This window comes from Poecilia reticulata, linkage group LG1 (assembly GCF_000633615.1).
Source record: "Poecilia reticulata strain Guanapo linkage group LG1, Guppy_female_1.0+MT, whole genome shotgun sequence".
Lineage (NCBI taxonomy): Eukaryota > Metazoa > Chordata > Actinopteri > Cyprinodontiformes > Poeciliidae > Poecilia > Poecilia reticulata.
In genome coordinates, this window is record NC_024331.1 from 1229496 (window position 1) to 1245211 (window position 15716).

Below are 15716 nucleotides of genomic sequence, written 5' to 3' on the forward strand. Positions count from 1 at the left end.
TCTGCATGGAGTTTGCATGTTCTCCCTGTGCATGGTGGGTTTTCTCCAGGTACTCCAGTTTCCTACCACAGTCCAAAAACGTGACTGTCAGGTTAATTGGCCTCTCCAAATTGTCCCTAGGTGTGAGTGTGTGTGTGCATGGTTGTTTGTCCTGTCTGTCTCTGTGTTGCTCTGTGACAGACTGACGACCTGTCCAGGGTGACCTCGCCTCTCGCCCGGAACGTTAGCCGGAGATAGGCACCAGCACCCCTCCCGACCCCACTGAGGGACAAGGGTGTAAAGAAAATGGATGGATATTTAAACAGTGTACTTCCAAATTCACAACACTTCCTCTTTTACACTTTTTTTTGCCTCAGTACAACAGTGAAACCAGCAACCCTCCTGACCCCACTAAGGGACAAGGGTGTACAGAAAATGGATGGATGGATTTTATTAGTGTTACATGTAATGGAAAGATATTCCAACAGGATGCCACCATGTGATAGTTTTCCATTAAATGTAACGCATAGCATGTCAGTTTTTAAAAAAAGATCACATTTGATTTCGTTGGATCAGAGCACATTCTCCCTTTTTTGCAATGTGACTCTCATGGCTTGCCTTAGACACTTCTATACTGGTGGAATAAGTAATATTTTCTACTATGTTTTATTCCACACAAGAATTATTTTACATTAGAAATATTTTTATTTTTCACTTTTTAAACATTTGTGGAACAATTTGTAGAACATTTTTAAAACAATGAAATGACAATTTTACAACAGAAATGGTACAATGTAAACGTTCATTATGTGTGTGCATGAGTGTGTGTGAGAAAAAGAGCATGTTTCTTATCTATCCTGAAATTCGCAAATAATTTGTGAAACTAGCTAGCTAACCAAGCTAGCTAACATTTCTGTTTACATTATATTGTGCTATGTGCATCATGTGTGTCTGTGCATATATGTGTGCATTTATTTATTTATCCATCCATCCATTTTCTACTTATCATTTTCCTTCAGCTCCATTTTTCCCTCATTAGTAAACAAGATCTTGAGATACTTGAACTCCTCCACTTTTATCCTGAAATTTTGTTAGGACATCCTCCCTGACCTAGAGAAGGCACTCTATTCTTTTCTGCCTCTTTATTTTTCTGTATTTATTCATATAGCTATGAATTTATATATAATTTATTGAGATGATAAAAGAAAGAATACATTGATCAACAGAATTTGCATGTCATTCATCACATTCTCTTTCTTTTGGTTTTCTCATCCAGGGTGTCAGACACCCACAGATCTCAGATTTTTACATGTATGGTGGAAAACAGGACAAATACAAAACTTAAATTTATGCACATTTATTGACTAACATTTACAAATTTAGATGTCTACGCATGCATTTTTAATTGACAATAATCTTACCCCATACATAACTCCTTGTGTTTCCATAGCAACTTAAACAAACAAGAACCTGACACAGGTTGTTTGACATCATCATGTTGATGAGAACCTCTATGTTCTCATCAATGATGTCATAAGAGTTCAAAGAGATACAAGAATACAAGAATTCTNTGAAGATGTTCAGCTTTCCCAAGACAGGGATACCAAACAAATCATACTCAGGATTTTCCATAATTTTCTTGATTGTATGAAGAATCCTTCTTTGCATTATCATCTCCAAAGGTTCCATAGTCGTCCTAAGAACAGAACCAGAACAGAACCAGCCTTCTTTATCAGGTTGTTGAGCCTGTTTAGGTCTCTGGCTCCGATTCTGCTGCTCCAACAGATGACAGCAGCAGAGATGATGCTCTCAACAACAGACTGATAGAAGATCTGCAGCATCTTGCTGCAAACTTTGAAGGATCTTAGCTTCCTCAGGAAGTCCAGTCTGCTCTGTCCCTTCTTATAGATGCTTCACAGTTGATTCTCCAGTCCAGTCTGTTGTCCAGTTGAACACCGAGGTATTTATATTCCTCAACCACCTCCACTTCTTCTCCCATTATGGAAATAGGGTTTGATCTAACCCTGTTTCTTCTGAACTCTACAATCAACTCCTTTGTTTTGTTTACATTCAAGAATAGATGATTGTTCCCTCCATGACACAAAGCGGTCCACCAGATCTCTGTACTCAGCCTCTTGTCCATCTCTGATTCACCCAACAACTGCAGAGTCATCTGAGTATTTCTGGAAAGACCGAAGGCATTGCGCTGGAAGTCTGAAGTGTGGAGAGTGAAAAGGAATGGTGAGAGTACAGTACCCTGTGGTGCTCCTGTGTTGCCGACTTCCTGATTAGAAACACTGTTCATCAGTCTCACAAACTGTGGTCTGTTTTTGAGGTAGTCATAGATCCAGGCGATTGTTGAGGCTTTCAACTGTGTCTTCTGAAGTTTCTCACAGAGCAGATCAGGCTGATTGTGTTAAATGCACCTGAGAAATCAAAGAAAATGATCCACACAGTGCTAACTGCTTTGACCAGATGACGGTCAAAGCAGACGGTTTGTTGAAGCTGGTGTATGATGGCATCATCAACTCCAACTCAATGGTGATAAGCAAACTGCAAGGGGTCTTGATATGTCCTTGTCTCCTTTTTCAGGTGGGCCAACAAGTCTCTCCAGGACCTTCATGATGTGGGATGTCAGGGCAACAGGTCTATAGTCACTGAAAATGACAAAAATAACCTCACTGGGTCAAAAAAGACCCACTTACGCATCAGATCCTCGTCACCCACAGTTCAAAAGATCAAGCAAATGACTTAGAGCTAATTTATAAATGCGACTATATATTATAAATGTGTGTCTAAGATCTGGAAAAATACTTACTCTCTTTAGAAAATCTATCATAAACACTTTTAATTAATTTGTTCATGAGTATTCTCATAGGTGAAATATCGGATTTTTACATGTATGTATGAGATAGAAAACAAGACAAATAAAACTTAAATTTATGCACATTTATCGACTTACATTTACATATTTAGGCATCTATACTGGCATTTTTAATTGACAGTAATCTTAACCCATACAAAACTCATTTTATTTCCACAGTAACTAAAACAAATAAGAACCTGACAGGTTGTTTGACATCATCATGTTGATGAGAACCTCTATGTTCTCATCAATGATGTCATAAGAGTTCAAAGAGATACAAGAATACAAGAATTCTCAGTTTGCTTCTCAACTTGGTTGGAGGTAGATCGATTCCAGAGAGACGACTTCAAACTGACTTTACAAACCATTTTAACTGTTCACCAAGTCAAGATGATTTTTTTAATTGGTTGGGACCTTGGATTTCTTGTTACGAAGGGAGTTGAAAAGTTGCTAGGAAATAACATAAGAGGCAAAGACATTTAGTAGAGAGCTCTGAGGACGAGATATCAAATACTTTGATTTTGACATTGAACCCTGAAGACCAAAAGGACATGGAAGATTCCTCTAAGGATGAAAAAGTTACCGTCAAAATCACAACTATGGATTTAACAGTAAAGGCATCAGAAGACTTTGTTGTTTTTGAAAGTGTTAATGTTCCTCATGACCAAATGGACCTGGATGTGTTTGCTTGCTCAAAGGTTGAGTGAGTTACTTTAACAACCACAGCTAACTCTTTGTTAACACAGACATTACAAAATAGTGTCTTTACCAGTCTTCCCAAAAACATGAAGGACCTGGATGTGAAACCAAACTGTGACAGCGAGGAAATTGTGACAAATTTTGAAGAAATATTTGAGGATTCATCATCAGAAGAAAACTTAGAAGATGAAATTCAAAATGACACAGATGATTTTGACAGCATGGATGTTAATCTTGAGTCAACCATCTACTTTCGCAAATTTTCCAACTCATTCTTCAACTGTTGGATGAATGTTACAACATCACAAAGCATTATGAACTGAAGTATTACCTGAAGGTTTGTGGCTCAGCATCCCAAAGACTTTTTGCAGAGACGCCATTGTTTGAAAGGTTTTTCTTTACAGCAATGCACCATCCAGGAAGATATTTTCCCCCAGATGAAGACTTTGCAGTTCAAAATGAAATAATTGAAATACTGAAGATGAAGGATGTAGTACATCGGGACAAGCCAGGAGACTTTTTGTTTTATATGTTGCAATCTGACCCAATATTTCATTACCAGACTCTGAGCTGTACACAGCTAACTATTGTGAACAATGTCAGAAGTCTTCATGTGTTATTCGTAACCTTGGTCCTGTCATTCACCTACCAAAGAAACACTTGTAAACTGTTATACAGTAAGTGTGGAATTGTAGAATGTTGTGACACCTGCAACTCCAACATAAAGACAGAATACTGTTTCAATGACATTTATGTGATGACCCTGATACTCTCATGGTCAGTCAGTCCAGATGATTTAAGATATCCTGCGATTCCTGACCCAGTCTTTGAAATTCCTGTAAAAACTGGAACTCAGTCGTACCATCTGTCCTCAGTCATTTGGAAGCCGTTCAGACCTGGCAGGCCCAAATGTGTAGTGAGGGTCTGCTGGGAACGTCTGGCGGAGTCCCCTGTGAGACGGAGCTTTAACTCTCCCATCTCTGGCAGAACTTCAAACACGTTCTGGGGGATGTGGGGGACTTTGAGTCTGAGTGGACCATGTTCGTGCCTCCTTTGCTGAGGCGGCTTATCGAAGCTGCGGCCGCAAGGTTGTTGGTGCCTGTCGCGGCGGCAACCCTCGAACCCGTTGGTGGACACCTTCGGTGAGGGATGCTGTCAAGCTGAAGAAGGAGTCCTATCGGGACTTTTTGGCCTGTGGGACTCCAGAAGCAACTGATAGATACCGGCAGGCGAAGCTGCATGCGGCTCGGGTGGTCGTTGAGGCAAAAACTCGGGTGTGGGAGGAGTTTGGAGAGGCCATGGAGACAGACTTCCGTACGGCTTCGAGGCGATTCTGGTCCACCATCCGGCGTCTCAGGAGGGGGAARCMGTGCAGCACCAACAYTGTTTATAGTGGGGATGGTGTGCTGCTGACCTCAACTCGGGACATTGTGGGCCAGTGGGCGGAATACTTTGAAGACCTCCTCAATCCCACCAACATGCCTTCTGTTGAGGAAGCTGAGCCTGGGGACTCGGGGTTGGGCTCTCCAGTCTCTGGGGACGAGGTTGCCGAGTTGGTCAAGAAGCTCCTCGGTGGCAGGGCCCCGGGGGTGGATGAGATCCGCCCAGAGTTTCTTAAGGCTCTGGATGTTGTAGGGTTGTGTTGGCTCACATGACTCTACAATATTGCATGGACATCGGGGGCAGTTCCCCTGGACTGGCAGACTGGGGTGGTGGTCCCCCTGTTTAAAAAGGGGGAACGGAAGGTGTGCTCCAATTACAGGGCTGTCAGGTCCCTGTATGACCGGTGTCAGAGTCTGGTCCACATTGCCGGCAGTAAGTCGGGCTTGTTTCCGGTAAGAGTTGGACTYCGYCAAGGCTGCCCTTTGTCACCGATTCTGTTCATTACCTTCATGGACAGAATTTCTAGGCGCAGCCGAGGTGTTGAGGGGATCCGTTTTGGTGACCTTAGGATCGCATCTCTGCTTTTTGCGGATGATGTGGTCCTGTTGGCTTCATCAGATCGTGATCTGAAGCTCTCACTGGAGCGGTTCGTGGCCGAGTGTGAAGCGGCCACGAACTGGATTTGGAGGCTCAGTGCCTCCAAATCCAAGGCCATGGTCTTGAGCCGGAAAAGGACAGAGTGCCTTCTCTGGGTCAGGGAGGTCGTCCTGCCTCAAGTGGAGGAGTTTAAGTATCTGGGGATCTTGTTCACGAATGAGGGAAGAAGGGAGCGGGAGATCGACAGGCGGATTGGGGCAGCATCTGCCGTGAAGCGGGCACTGTACCGGTCCGTCGTGGTGAAGAGAGAGCTGAGTCAAAAAGCGAAGCTCTCAATTTACCGGTCGATCTATGTTCCCACCCTCATCTATGGTCATGAGCTTTGGGTCATGACCGAAAGAACGAGATCACGGATACAAGCGGCCGAAATGGGTTTCCTCCGCAGGGTGGCTGGGCTCTCCCTTAGAGATAGGGTGAGAAGCTCGGTCGTCCGGGAGGGACTCAGAGTAGAGCCGCTGCTCCTCCACGTTGAGAGGAGCCAGTTGAGGTGGCTCGGGCATCTGGTAAGGATGCCTCCTGGACGCCTCCCTGGTGAGGTGTTCCGGGCACGTCCCACCGGGAGGAGGCCTCGGGGAAGAGCCAGGACACGCTGGAGGGACTATGTCTCTCGGCTGGCCTGGGAACGCCTTGGGGTTCCCCCGGAGGAGCTGGAAGAAGTGGCTGGGGAGAGGGAAGTCTGGGCCTCCCTTCTGAAGCTGCTGCCCCCGCGACCCGACCCCGGATAAGCGGAAGAAAATGGATGGATGGATGGTTATTGGACAAGATAGAATAGAATAGAATATACTTTATTGATCCCCAGGGGAAAAATGCTTATTTGTTGAAAAGCTATACTGTATTAAATATTAATAATACAAATATAACCATAAGAGCTTATACCAGAGTGATGTGTCAATTCAATATGACTGAATGTAAATAAATAATAATTAATTAATTAATAGCAAGCATGCACATGCAAATATGCTAATCTATAAATAATCTATTAATAAGTGCAGAGAAAATTTGATTTAAATTACTCAGACTTGGGCTTTGTAGAATGATTTTTTGTATCGCTCTGTGGTGCGACACAAAAAATTAGTCTCTGGCTGAAGATGCTCCTTTATCTGGCCAGCACGTCATGAATTGGATGAGACTCATTGTCCAAGATGGCTTGTATCTTGGACTGAATCCAAGATACTTCTCCCACCTTGTCTGCTGGCAGTGGTCAGAGGGGCTGGTGCATGGTACCCTCACTTTGTCAGACTGCCCCAGGGCAGCTGTGGCAAAGTCACCCAGTCAGTTACCGCCATAAGCGTTTGAGTTGGTGGATGACTGAATGGAGTGTGAAGTACTAACTCTACAATTGGAGGCCATTTTTATTAACCTAGAGCATTAAAAGGGCCCTCCAGAAAAGAAACAAAGGGCAAGAGGTGTATCTTGGGCATACATTTACTACATTATAAGAAACATCTAGAAATATTTCATAAATAGAGAGTAGGAGGAAAAAAACCAGAGAGAAGAAACATAAGCAGTCTATTCTAAAAAGCTCAGAATAAGCAACCTGTAGCCAGTATCGTCGAGGCTACTTTGACTAGTCTTAAACACGGTTTCTGTCTTATGGACACAAAATTGAAAGCTGGTTCCACAGGAAAAAAATAACAATCCTTTTTTCAATTTGATCTGAACATTAGAAATTGACAACTAAAATTTGAGAAATATGAGTACGTCTCGTTTACGCTAGTTTACTAGCGATATAAAGTTCTTACGGCTCACTGTAATACTATTGGTTGGTCACTAGAGGTGGCTGCTGTGTTTCCACAAACTAAGTGAATTGAATACAAGAAGAAGTCAAAGCAAACAGCTGTTAGCATTATGGCTATGACAGTTTATAAAATAACTTAGTTTTTGCTTGTAAAAAGTAGCTATCTGCGTTTTTATCACCAAACATTCATGGTTTGAGGAGCGCACAGCTCTCTGCGATAAGTGGTGAGTATTATGTGACTTGGTTGTCATTTAGACCTGACGTAGCTAACTAGCGAAACTAGCTATCAGAAGTGGTAGCCGTTATTGTTTGAAATGGGGATTAAAGTAAATATCGTTGTAATTTTAGAGCCAGGTAATGTTATTCTTATCCAGAGTGACGAGATATGTCATAAAATAAAAATAAATTTTCGCTCTTCGTTGCCTTTTGAAAGATGTTTTGATGTTTGTCTTCAAAACAATATAACTGTTTTTGTTATTTTTTATTCTCTGGTGCAGTTTGACCTCAAGCCCTGTAGTCGGTGTGAAACTGATATATTAACTCTATTTCAAAATATGTCGTTGCACAGACTAAAACGTAATTAGAAAGATGGTTATACATTTAACTCTGCTTAGTGTGACCGAGGCAACGTTCAGCTTTATAAATAGAGCATGTACCCTGTTCTTCTGACCAAAATAGAGGCCACGTACTTCATAATCCAAAGTAATGCTTCAAGCTTTTCGTGGATTCGTACTTCTTACTTTTTAAAATTATTTTTATTTACGTTTATATCAGATTATTTAGTACTTGTATGTCCACAAAGACAAGGCCAGTAATTGATTAAACATGATTTTTAAACTAAATGATCAAACCTGAAACTATGATATTAGGCTGTATAACAATACAGTCTAATATCACTGGCTGTATTTACCTTTTGCCAAATCAAAAGGTTTGACATGAGTGACTTCTTTTTGGTTTGAAGAAAGTTTGTAATGAAGCAGCACTTTGATAAATTACAGTGGGGATGAACTGAGACAGGACACAATTGAATATGTCTTGGTTCTTAGAGGGGTTTTTATCCAACTTTAATCAAAGAGAGTTCCTCAGTTTTGTCTGATAAAGATGCAAGTCAAGTTATTCATTTCCAGACAACGCTGGATCAGTATCCTTCATCATTAGCCCTTTGTGGACTATATAGATTTTTTCTAATGCACCTAAGTTGTCAAGCTTGCAGAATTTTGCATTCCTGAAGTAAGAGTTGACCATACCTCTTTAACATCTATGTGTATGAACTGTCAAAGCTGTTTAAATTATTGCATAACAGGCTTTGTAGCTGGTGATCAAATAATAAATCACCTGATGTATGCAGATGATACTTTGTCCATACAGTGCTGCGGTCCCACTATGAGCCTAATACTGCCATCTGTCTGTAAATAAAGCTGTATCAATGTGTGCTGCTGAGATCAGGCGGATCTACCCCAAGATTGGGGAATGACTGGCGTCATTATTTATTTAAAACACAGTGAACAATATAGAACATATCATATTTATTTATATGTGTTTGTTTTTATTTCTTTGAACTATGGACCTTTCTTGTGTTAGGAATAAGGATTTATTGATTAAGAGAAATGTAATCAATTAAAAAAGAGAAAGTAACTGTTCTCTTCTGACAGCTAATGTCACATGTTTCTGTTATTTCTTTTTTTCCAACCATAGAAAACGAGCCATGAACTTCCAGGGCAGTCGAAGGAGAGGAGAAGATGGCGTTGCCACGGTGATTGACTTCCTGCTGTCCAATGCTCGACTGGTTCTGGGAGTCGGAGGAGCTGCTTTGTTGGGCATTGCTACGTTGGCAGTTAAACGAGTAAGTATTCCTGACCTTTTTAGTGCCACATCACTATACCTTTACCAGTCTGTCATGCATGTGAAAAAGAAGGGATTTAGGAGGTGCAGAAATGACGTATGACTCAAACAATCAGGTTTCTACTTATGAATTCCATTGTTGTGTCGCTTTTGAACCTGAGTTCAGACAGAACCAAAAGACCAAAGTGTTCTGGAAGATTGATACAACATCAGCAGATTTTGAACATATTTTGGTGTTTATCTGTTCATATAAGCTAACATAAATATTTTAAAGTCTATTCGCTGAGCTCCAATGTAAGGACTTTAGAACTGGTGTGATGTGCTCTATCTTCCTGATTTTAGTTTGAATGCGAGCAACAGCGTTCTGGATCAGCTGCAGTTGTCTTGACTCTTTGTGTGTCTCTGACGATGCAGGTCAGAGTCCATCACTACACAAAGTCTTTGGGGTGTTCAGGAGTAGTTTCTAGCGGTAGTGACTGAAGCTCAGCACTGGCTCTTGATTGTTTTTCTTTAGGAATAACTTCGGCTTTGTTTCTATTCAGCTGAAGAAAGTTATGGCACATACATGCATTGATTTGTTTTATACATCTGTTCTGTGCTTGAACGTTTTCTGCATACTGATGGTAGCGAATCATATTACTTGTTATAACCTGAGTTAGTGGGATCATGTCGATATTGAAAAAGATGTGTCCCAGGATTTAGCCTTGGGGTACCCCACATGTGTCCTCTCTCCGATGGGCCTGGTAGTGTGGAGTTTGGATGCCACAGTAAAGTAATATAGTGTTATGACTACATCGTTTTTCTAATCTAAAAAGCCATTTTAAAAATGAGGGAAACACACTTCTTTTAGATTTTTAACTACTTTTTATTTATATATATATATATATAAAGCATCAAACAAAAAGACTTTCTGGGTGGGGGGTGTAAATTAGTTTTCCTTTTTGGTTATGATAGTTAACGTATTTCATCTCTGACTAGAGGACTAAAAAAACGGGCATTTGTGTTTAGCTGATTGAGCGTGCAGGCCGTGCAGCAGAAAATGAGAAGGTGGAGCAGAAGATGGCAGAGAGCTGGGAAGAGCTGAGTTTAGTCTCTGCTTCTCCAACACTGCTCAGGAAGGAAATAGAGGATGTTGTAATGAAGCACGTCTCTCAGGCAACTAAACAACAGAAAGGTATGGATGATATTTTGATGACACAAAATGTACCATTTCCTGATTTTATTTTTCTTTGTCAACCCACTGATGTTACATGCCAGCTATTTTCTCCTAACCAGCTGATCTCTCCCAAAACCTTGAAGTGCCCTCTTCTGAAGTTCAGCCTAAACATGAGGCAAAGTCTAAGAGGTCCCAGCTTTGTGCGCTCACACTGCAGGTACAGTTCACTTCTGATCTAATCAGAACTTGCATGATAAAATCAAGTCATAACATTTGCACTGTTGGGAGCTGCTGTTTATGTTGATTCATTAGGAAGAGGAGTTTTGATAAAGCTTGCAAAATGCATATCTGAACACAAGCTAAAGAAGACTCCATTTTACTCATATATTGCACTTTTAAATGTTTGAAATGCTGCTGCTAAGTAAATATTGAGCTTTTATGTAATCATTTGAAACTGAGCTAAAAGCCTTATCAATCTTTGTTGATTGTTGCAATCAGCAAATATCTGTTGAAGTCCCTTTAACAGAAAAATACTCCGTCTGCTAAGTAAGAGTACTTATTCTACAATAGGAAGACATTCTTAACTTTTGCTTTGTAATCATTATGTTATTGCTGCCTGGTGTCATTTTTTGCACTTAACATACATAGATGAAATATTAGGCTTGTCACCAAAATAAATTTTGCAATTCCAAACAGGTTGGTATTTAGTCTGGATTTAAATATCCAAAATTAATAAACAAAACAACAGACCAATAAATAAAGTGAAATAAGATTTATCTGTAGACATCGTCCTTCAAAATAGTGGCTTGTTGGACTAATTCACTGGACTGAAGACAGTTTTTGGCAGAAGAGAGTAAAACAATAAATCATGCAATTTGAAATTATTGTGTTTGTTTTAATGTGATGAATTGATTTATTGCTTATTGTGACATATGCTTATTTCATACATAGACATATGAAATAGTGCACTTGATCCAGCTTCCAATCCAATCCAGCTTTATTTCTAAAGCACTTTAAAACAACCACAGCTGATACAAAGTGCTGTACAGTAAAACACAACACAACAATAAAAAAATAATTAAAAAAAGAGCTAAAAAAAAAAAAAACTCTTACAGTTTATAAACAAAAACATACAGTTTAAAACTAGATCTCGCTGGTGTTGAAAGCCAAGTAAAATAAATGTGTTTTAAGACGAGCTTTAAAAGTGGACAGTGAAGGGGCCTCTCTGACCTGCAAAGGCAAGKCGTTCCATAACTTTGGGCCAATGACAGAGAAGCCCTGTCCCCTCTGAGCTTCCTCCTGGATCTCGGTACCTCCAAGAGCAGCTGATCTGCTGACCTGAGTGACCGATAAGGTGCGTAGGGGTGAAGAAGCTCAGAGAGGTAAGCCGGGGCAAGATTATGCAGTGATTTAAAAACAAACATAAGAATTTTAAAATGAATCCTAAAATATACAGGCAGCCAGTGAAGTGAGGCCAGGACAGGGGTCACATGTTCCCTCTTTCTTAAGATGAAACAATCTTAAGACTTGTGAAATAGTTTTTCCTTATGCTGTCTCTTTTTGAAGTGTTGTGTTTGAAAACGTACATTGTCGGATATTGTCTTTGAAATGGCTCAGGAGCGTCTGCAGCAGTACTACTCCAGCAGGGTGGTGCTGGCTCCACAGGAGGTGGAGAAGGCTCAGTCTCTGGCTCTGGATATCTGCACTGAGATCCAGGGCTTTCTCCACAGCCGTCATCAGGACATGCCTCTGGGAGAAATGAACCTTGGAGGTTCTCTCCTGGATGATTTGCAGGTAACTTTGCAAAACTGGTCATTTCTTCTCTTGTTTGAAGACGCAGTTTTTCATAACTTGCACTTTTTCATAACTTGCACTTTTTTTTCCTTTTTTTTTTAACAGGGTGTGGCAAAAATCTTCCCAGAGTGTTTTTAATGTGTGTTTATATTTAGGTGGTCAGTGCAGACCATGCATGTCTGCTGGTGCCTCTGCAGCTGGAGCCTTCATTATGGCGCCTCATTCCTGGGGAGGAGACCCTCCTAACACACCCATTGCACTGGATGGTCCGACGGATCAACATGGAATATTTCCCTAGAGGATGCAGTTACTGGGACAGGTAATCTCACACACATTAAACAATGTCATGGTGTGTTGTAAACAGGGATATCAATGTGAACATGTGCGATTAAAATTAACATTTTAAGATGTTAATAGTGCACAGTGCAGATTAACTGAACTACTTATTTTGAGCTAAAGCCTCTCTCCTGCAGAGGGTTACCTAGTTCACAGCAGCACGTTATGAATTCCACACTGCAACAAACCACAGCAAAAAGTGAAAGTTTTCAGCAACAGGAGACAGCAACTAAAGTTGAACATTTTTAGCCAGTGTGTCACATCTACATGTACGCTGTTAAACTTTCACATGTTTGAATTATGCCGACTAGAAGAGGACAAGAGACTGTTGCCTCATTCCACAAGTTCCATAGGAAATGAATGGAGAGAAACATTTATAAATTAACATTTAAAACAAGTTGTATCACTACTGCCATTATGCTGTACTTGGCTAAAAGGTTTTCATAATGGATGTGTTTATTATTGACTTTCTTTTTTTCATTCACTAAACACAAAGAAAGCAAAGCAATAATACTTTCGCCAGCAGACACTCCTTTGTTTTTATTGATCCTACGACGGTTGAGCTGCAAATGCAGTCGTGCACAAGCTTTGATCTAAGCAAGCCAGTCTGTTTCAGATTTTTGAAATCTGTGAATTTTAGTTCCACAAATACGATCAGGATACCTGACRTCGCCTGTGCAGATACCCCACTGACAGTGGAGAACCATTCTTTTTCGAGTCCTGACGCAAAAACTTTCTGCCGGTCTGTTAGTCCACAATGTACATTAGCATACTGTAGCTTGCGTTTGTGAGACGGTCACGCATGTGGTAGCTGCGCTGTGACGTAAAATGGGCATTAGCCAATGAAACGCGGTCGCTGTGGTAAGGTCCATAACTTGGTTCCTGTTAGCTTGTCTGTTTAGTTTTGTGATCAGCAAAATTCAGCTACTCTGGAGACAAAACAGGTGAATACTGCTGATGAATATGTTTTGTGTTGAACTTGACGTCTACCTTTGGATTTTGTAGGTACTTGGTGGGAGGTTACCTGTCAGCAGAGACTGTGGTGAACATGTTCAGTAAGGCTGTCATGGAAACTGCAAACTGGCCGTCAATCAGCGGCACTTTGGACTGTCAGGTCAGACCGGTCCTGGGAGGACCTGAGCTGAGGCTGGAGATCCGGTGTGTGTGTGTGTGTGTGTGTGTGTGTGTGTGTGTGTGTGTGTGTGTGTGTGTGTGTGTATGTGTTCTTGATGTTTCAAACATGTTCACTGAGCTCATCCCATGGGAGCTTTTTGTATACTAACATGCTGAATTCACATTATGAATTGTTCTATATCCATATCTTAACTTTAGGATTTCTATGCATTTGCCAACTTCTCTAAATCCAACATATTTCCAAAATAACAAAGCTTGAAAGTCTAAAAGAAGAAACAGAACAATTTTCGGCTGGTTGATAGATCTGCTTCCTCTGTAATGCTAAGTATCTCACAGATACTGAAAATAGTTTCATGGAGTCTTCCTCCGTTAGTAACAATGTACACCCCGAAGAGTTTGATGCATTTATTTGTAAATATTATAAGTATTAAAAATGATACATTCAACATATGTAGCCTTAGGTTATTTTCAGATGTGTGCAGATTTTGGTCATCGGCTTATTGATGAAATTGTAAAATGGTGAAAATGTTTTTACACCTGTTTTTGTGATCCTACAGGCCTGAAAGCGAAGCAGAGAGCAGCAACCAACCGCTCTTCATCTCGATGTTGCCCATCCTCAGGGAGGGCGATGTAGTCCTTACTGCCCAGCCTGAGCTCACCTCCCCCTGGGTAAACGCCTGGCACCTCTCCCTCTACCCTTGGGAGACTCGGCGCCTGGCCCAGCTGGACGCCGGTGACGATGGCTGCCGCAGGCTGATGCTTAAAATCCTGAAGGCCGTGTGCAAACTGAGCCCGCCTCTGCGACCTCTCCAGGCCGCCCCGCTAACCAACCTGATCCTGCACCTCAGCGACAGCGAGAGCGACTGGTCTAAGAACAGCCTTGATGTTAGATTCCAGCAGTGCATCACTGAGCTGATTGGTCATCTGGAGCAGGAGGCGTTACACAGTTACTTCAAACCAGCCGTCAATCTGCTCAACGGTCTGTCTGAGGATCAGGTGGACCAGATGGGCTTTATGCTCTATTGTGCTATGTCAGATCCTGACATATTGCTCATTTGACTCCCTGGACCTCCATAGAGATTCAGAAGCTCCTTTGATGCCAACGGCTGCAGTCCCTGTAACAAGGCAGGTGACGTTTCTGTAGAGCGACTGTCAGCGTAATGGTTAAACTGGGAAAAGTCCAAACAGAAGACGAATCGTGCCAATGGACAAAATGGAGGACAAAACGTTAGTACTTTGGGATGCACCTCTGCTGCCAATTTGGCTTTTTTCTTTTTTTTTTTTTTGCACATTCATAAATTAAATTAAAGGCTTTTATTTCTTTTTGTGTTCTGACAGCAGTATTGTTCCATTATTTAAAAAAAAATCATTTGAATACTCTACCTATGCAGGACAGAGAACCTCTGCAGCATGGGTTTGATAAATGTGTTTGATCCTCATTAGGATTTGTTTAACTTCATATGAAAAACAATCAAGCACCAACATTTTGTGTTTTCTGTCTTCACTTTGCAGTTCATGTTAAACATTAATTCACCTGAAGTTTCATCATTTTATATACTTCATAAACAATGGAACCTTTGTGGACATATCTCATCTGTTTTTGGTTGAGTGTTTCTTGTGTGTGTGGATGTGAAGATGAAAGCAAATAAAATATTAATGTCCTTATTTACCCTACAATCCTGCATAGTGTTTGCTGTCCATGTCATGTTACTTTAGTAATGGTAATCAGATAAATAAACCAGCATCCCCATTAATAAAAGGTAGACTAAAATGTGTGTTAATATTCATGATTTGTTCCCAATTATTTCAGATTTAGTTTTCAGCATCTGTATAACACTATAAAACAGCTTTGGAGACTTTTAGGTTTAAAGGTAAATAATTTTTTTAAAATTTATTTATTTTTTTTATTGTGCATCTATAAAGTAAACCAGTGAGATGATGGAACTTACAAGAAGGAATGACTGCTACAGGCTCAAGCTAAAATAACAATGAGACATTTTATTTTGACAATTTTTTCTCCATATCTGTTCTGTTTCATTTCTTGTTCTTACAAGCCTTCTTTTGTCATTTCAAATCATTTGGATCATTGTGGAATCTATTTTTTTATTTCAGGTTTGGATAAGTAAGAAAGA

At 40.7% G+C, this 15716-nt stretch overlaps 1 protein-coding gene across 1 annotated transcript; it reads left to right on the forward strand.

The window, feature by feature from the left end:
* Nucleotides 1-7362: 7362 nt before the first annotated feature.
* On the forward strand, nt 7363-15261 carry mief2 (mitochondrial elongation factor 2). The gene is made up of 8 exons (XM_008404838.2): nt 7363-7546; nt 9018-9165; nt 10173-10338; nt 10440-10537; nt 11938-12114; nt 12270-12433; nt 13456-13608; nt 14142-15261. The coding sequence occupies exons 2-8, from the start codon at nt 9028-9030 to the stop codon at nt 14641-14643; spliced, it is 1398 nt and encodes a 465-aa protein (XP_008403060.1). The 5' UTR covers nt 7363-7546; nt 9018-9027; the 3' UTR covers nt 14644-15261.
* Nucleotides 15262-15716: the final 455 nt, after the last annotated feature.

Bases quoted from the DNA above. Each gene is read 5' to 3' on its own strand.
- mief2 (XM_008404838.2), top strand. From the start codon at position 9,028: ATGAACTTCCAGGGCAGTCGAAGGAGAGGAGAAGATGGCGTTGCCACG. The intron at 9,166-10,172 runs GTAAGTATTCCT...ATTTGTGTTTAG, and splicing joins CTACGTTGGCAGTTAAACGA to CTGATTGAGCGTGCAGGCCG. The intron at 12,115-12,269 runs GTAACTTTGCAA...GTTTATATTTAG, and splicing joins CTCTCCTGGATGATTTGCAG to GTGGTCAGTGCAGACCATGC.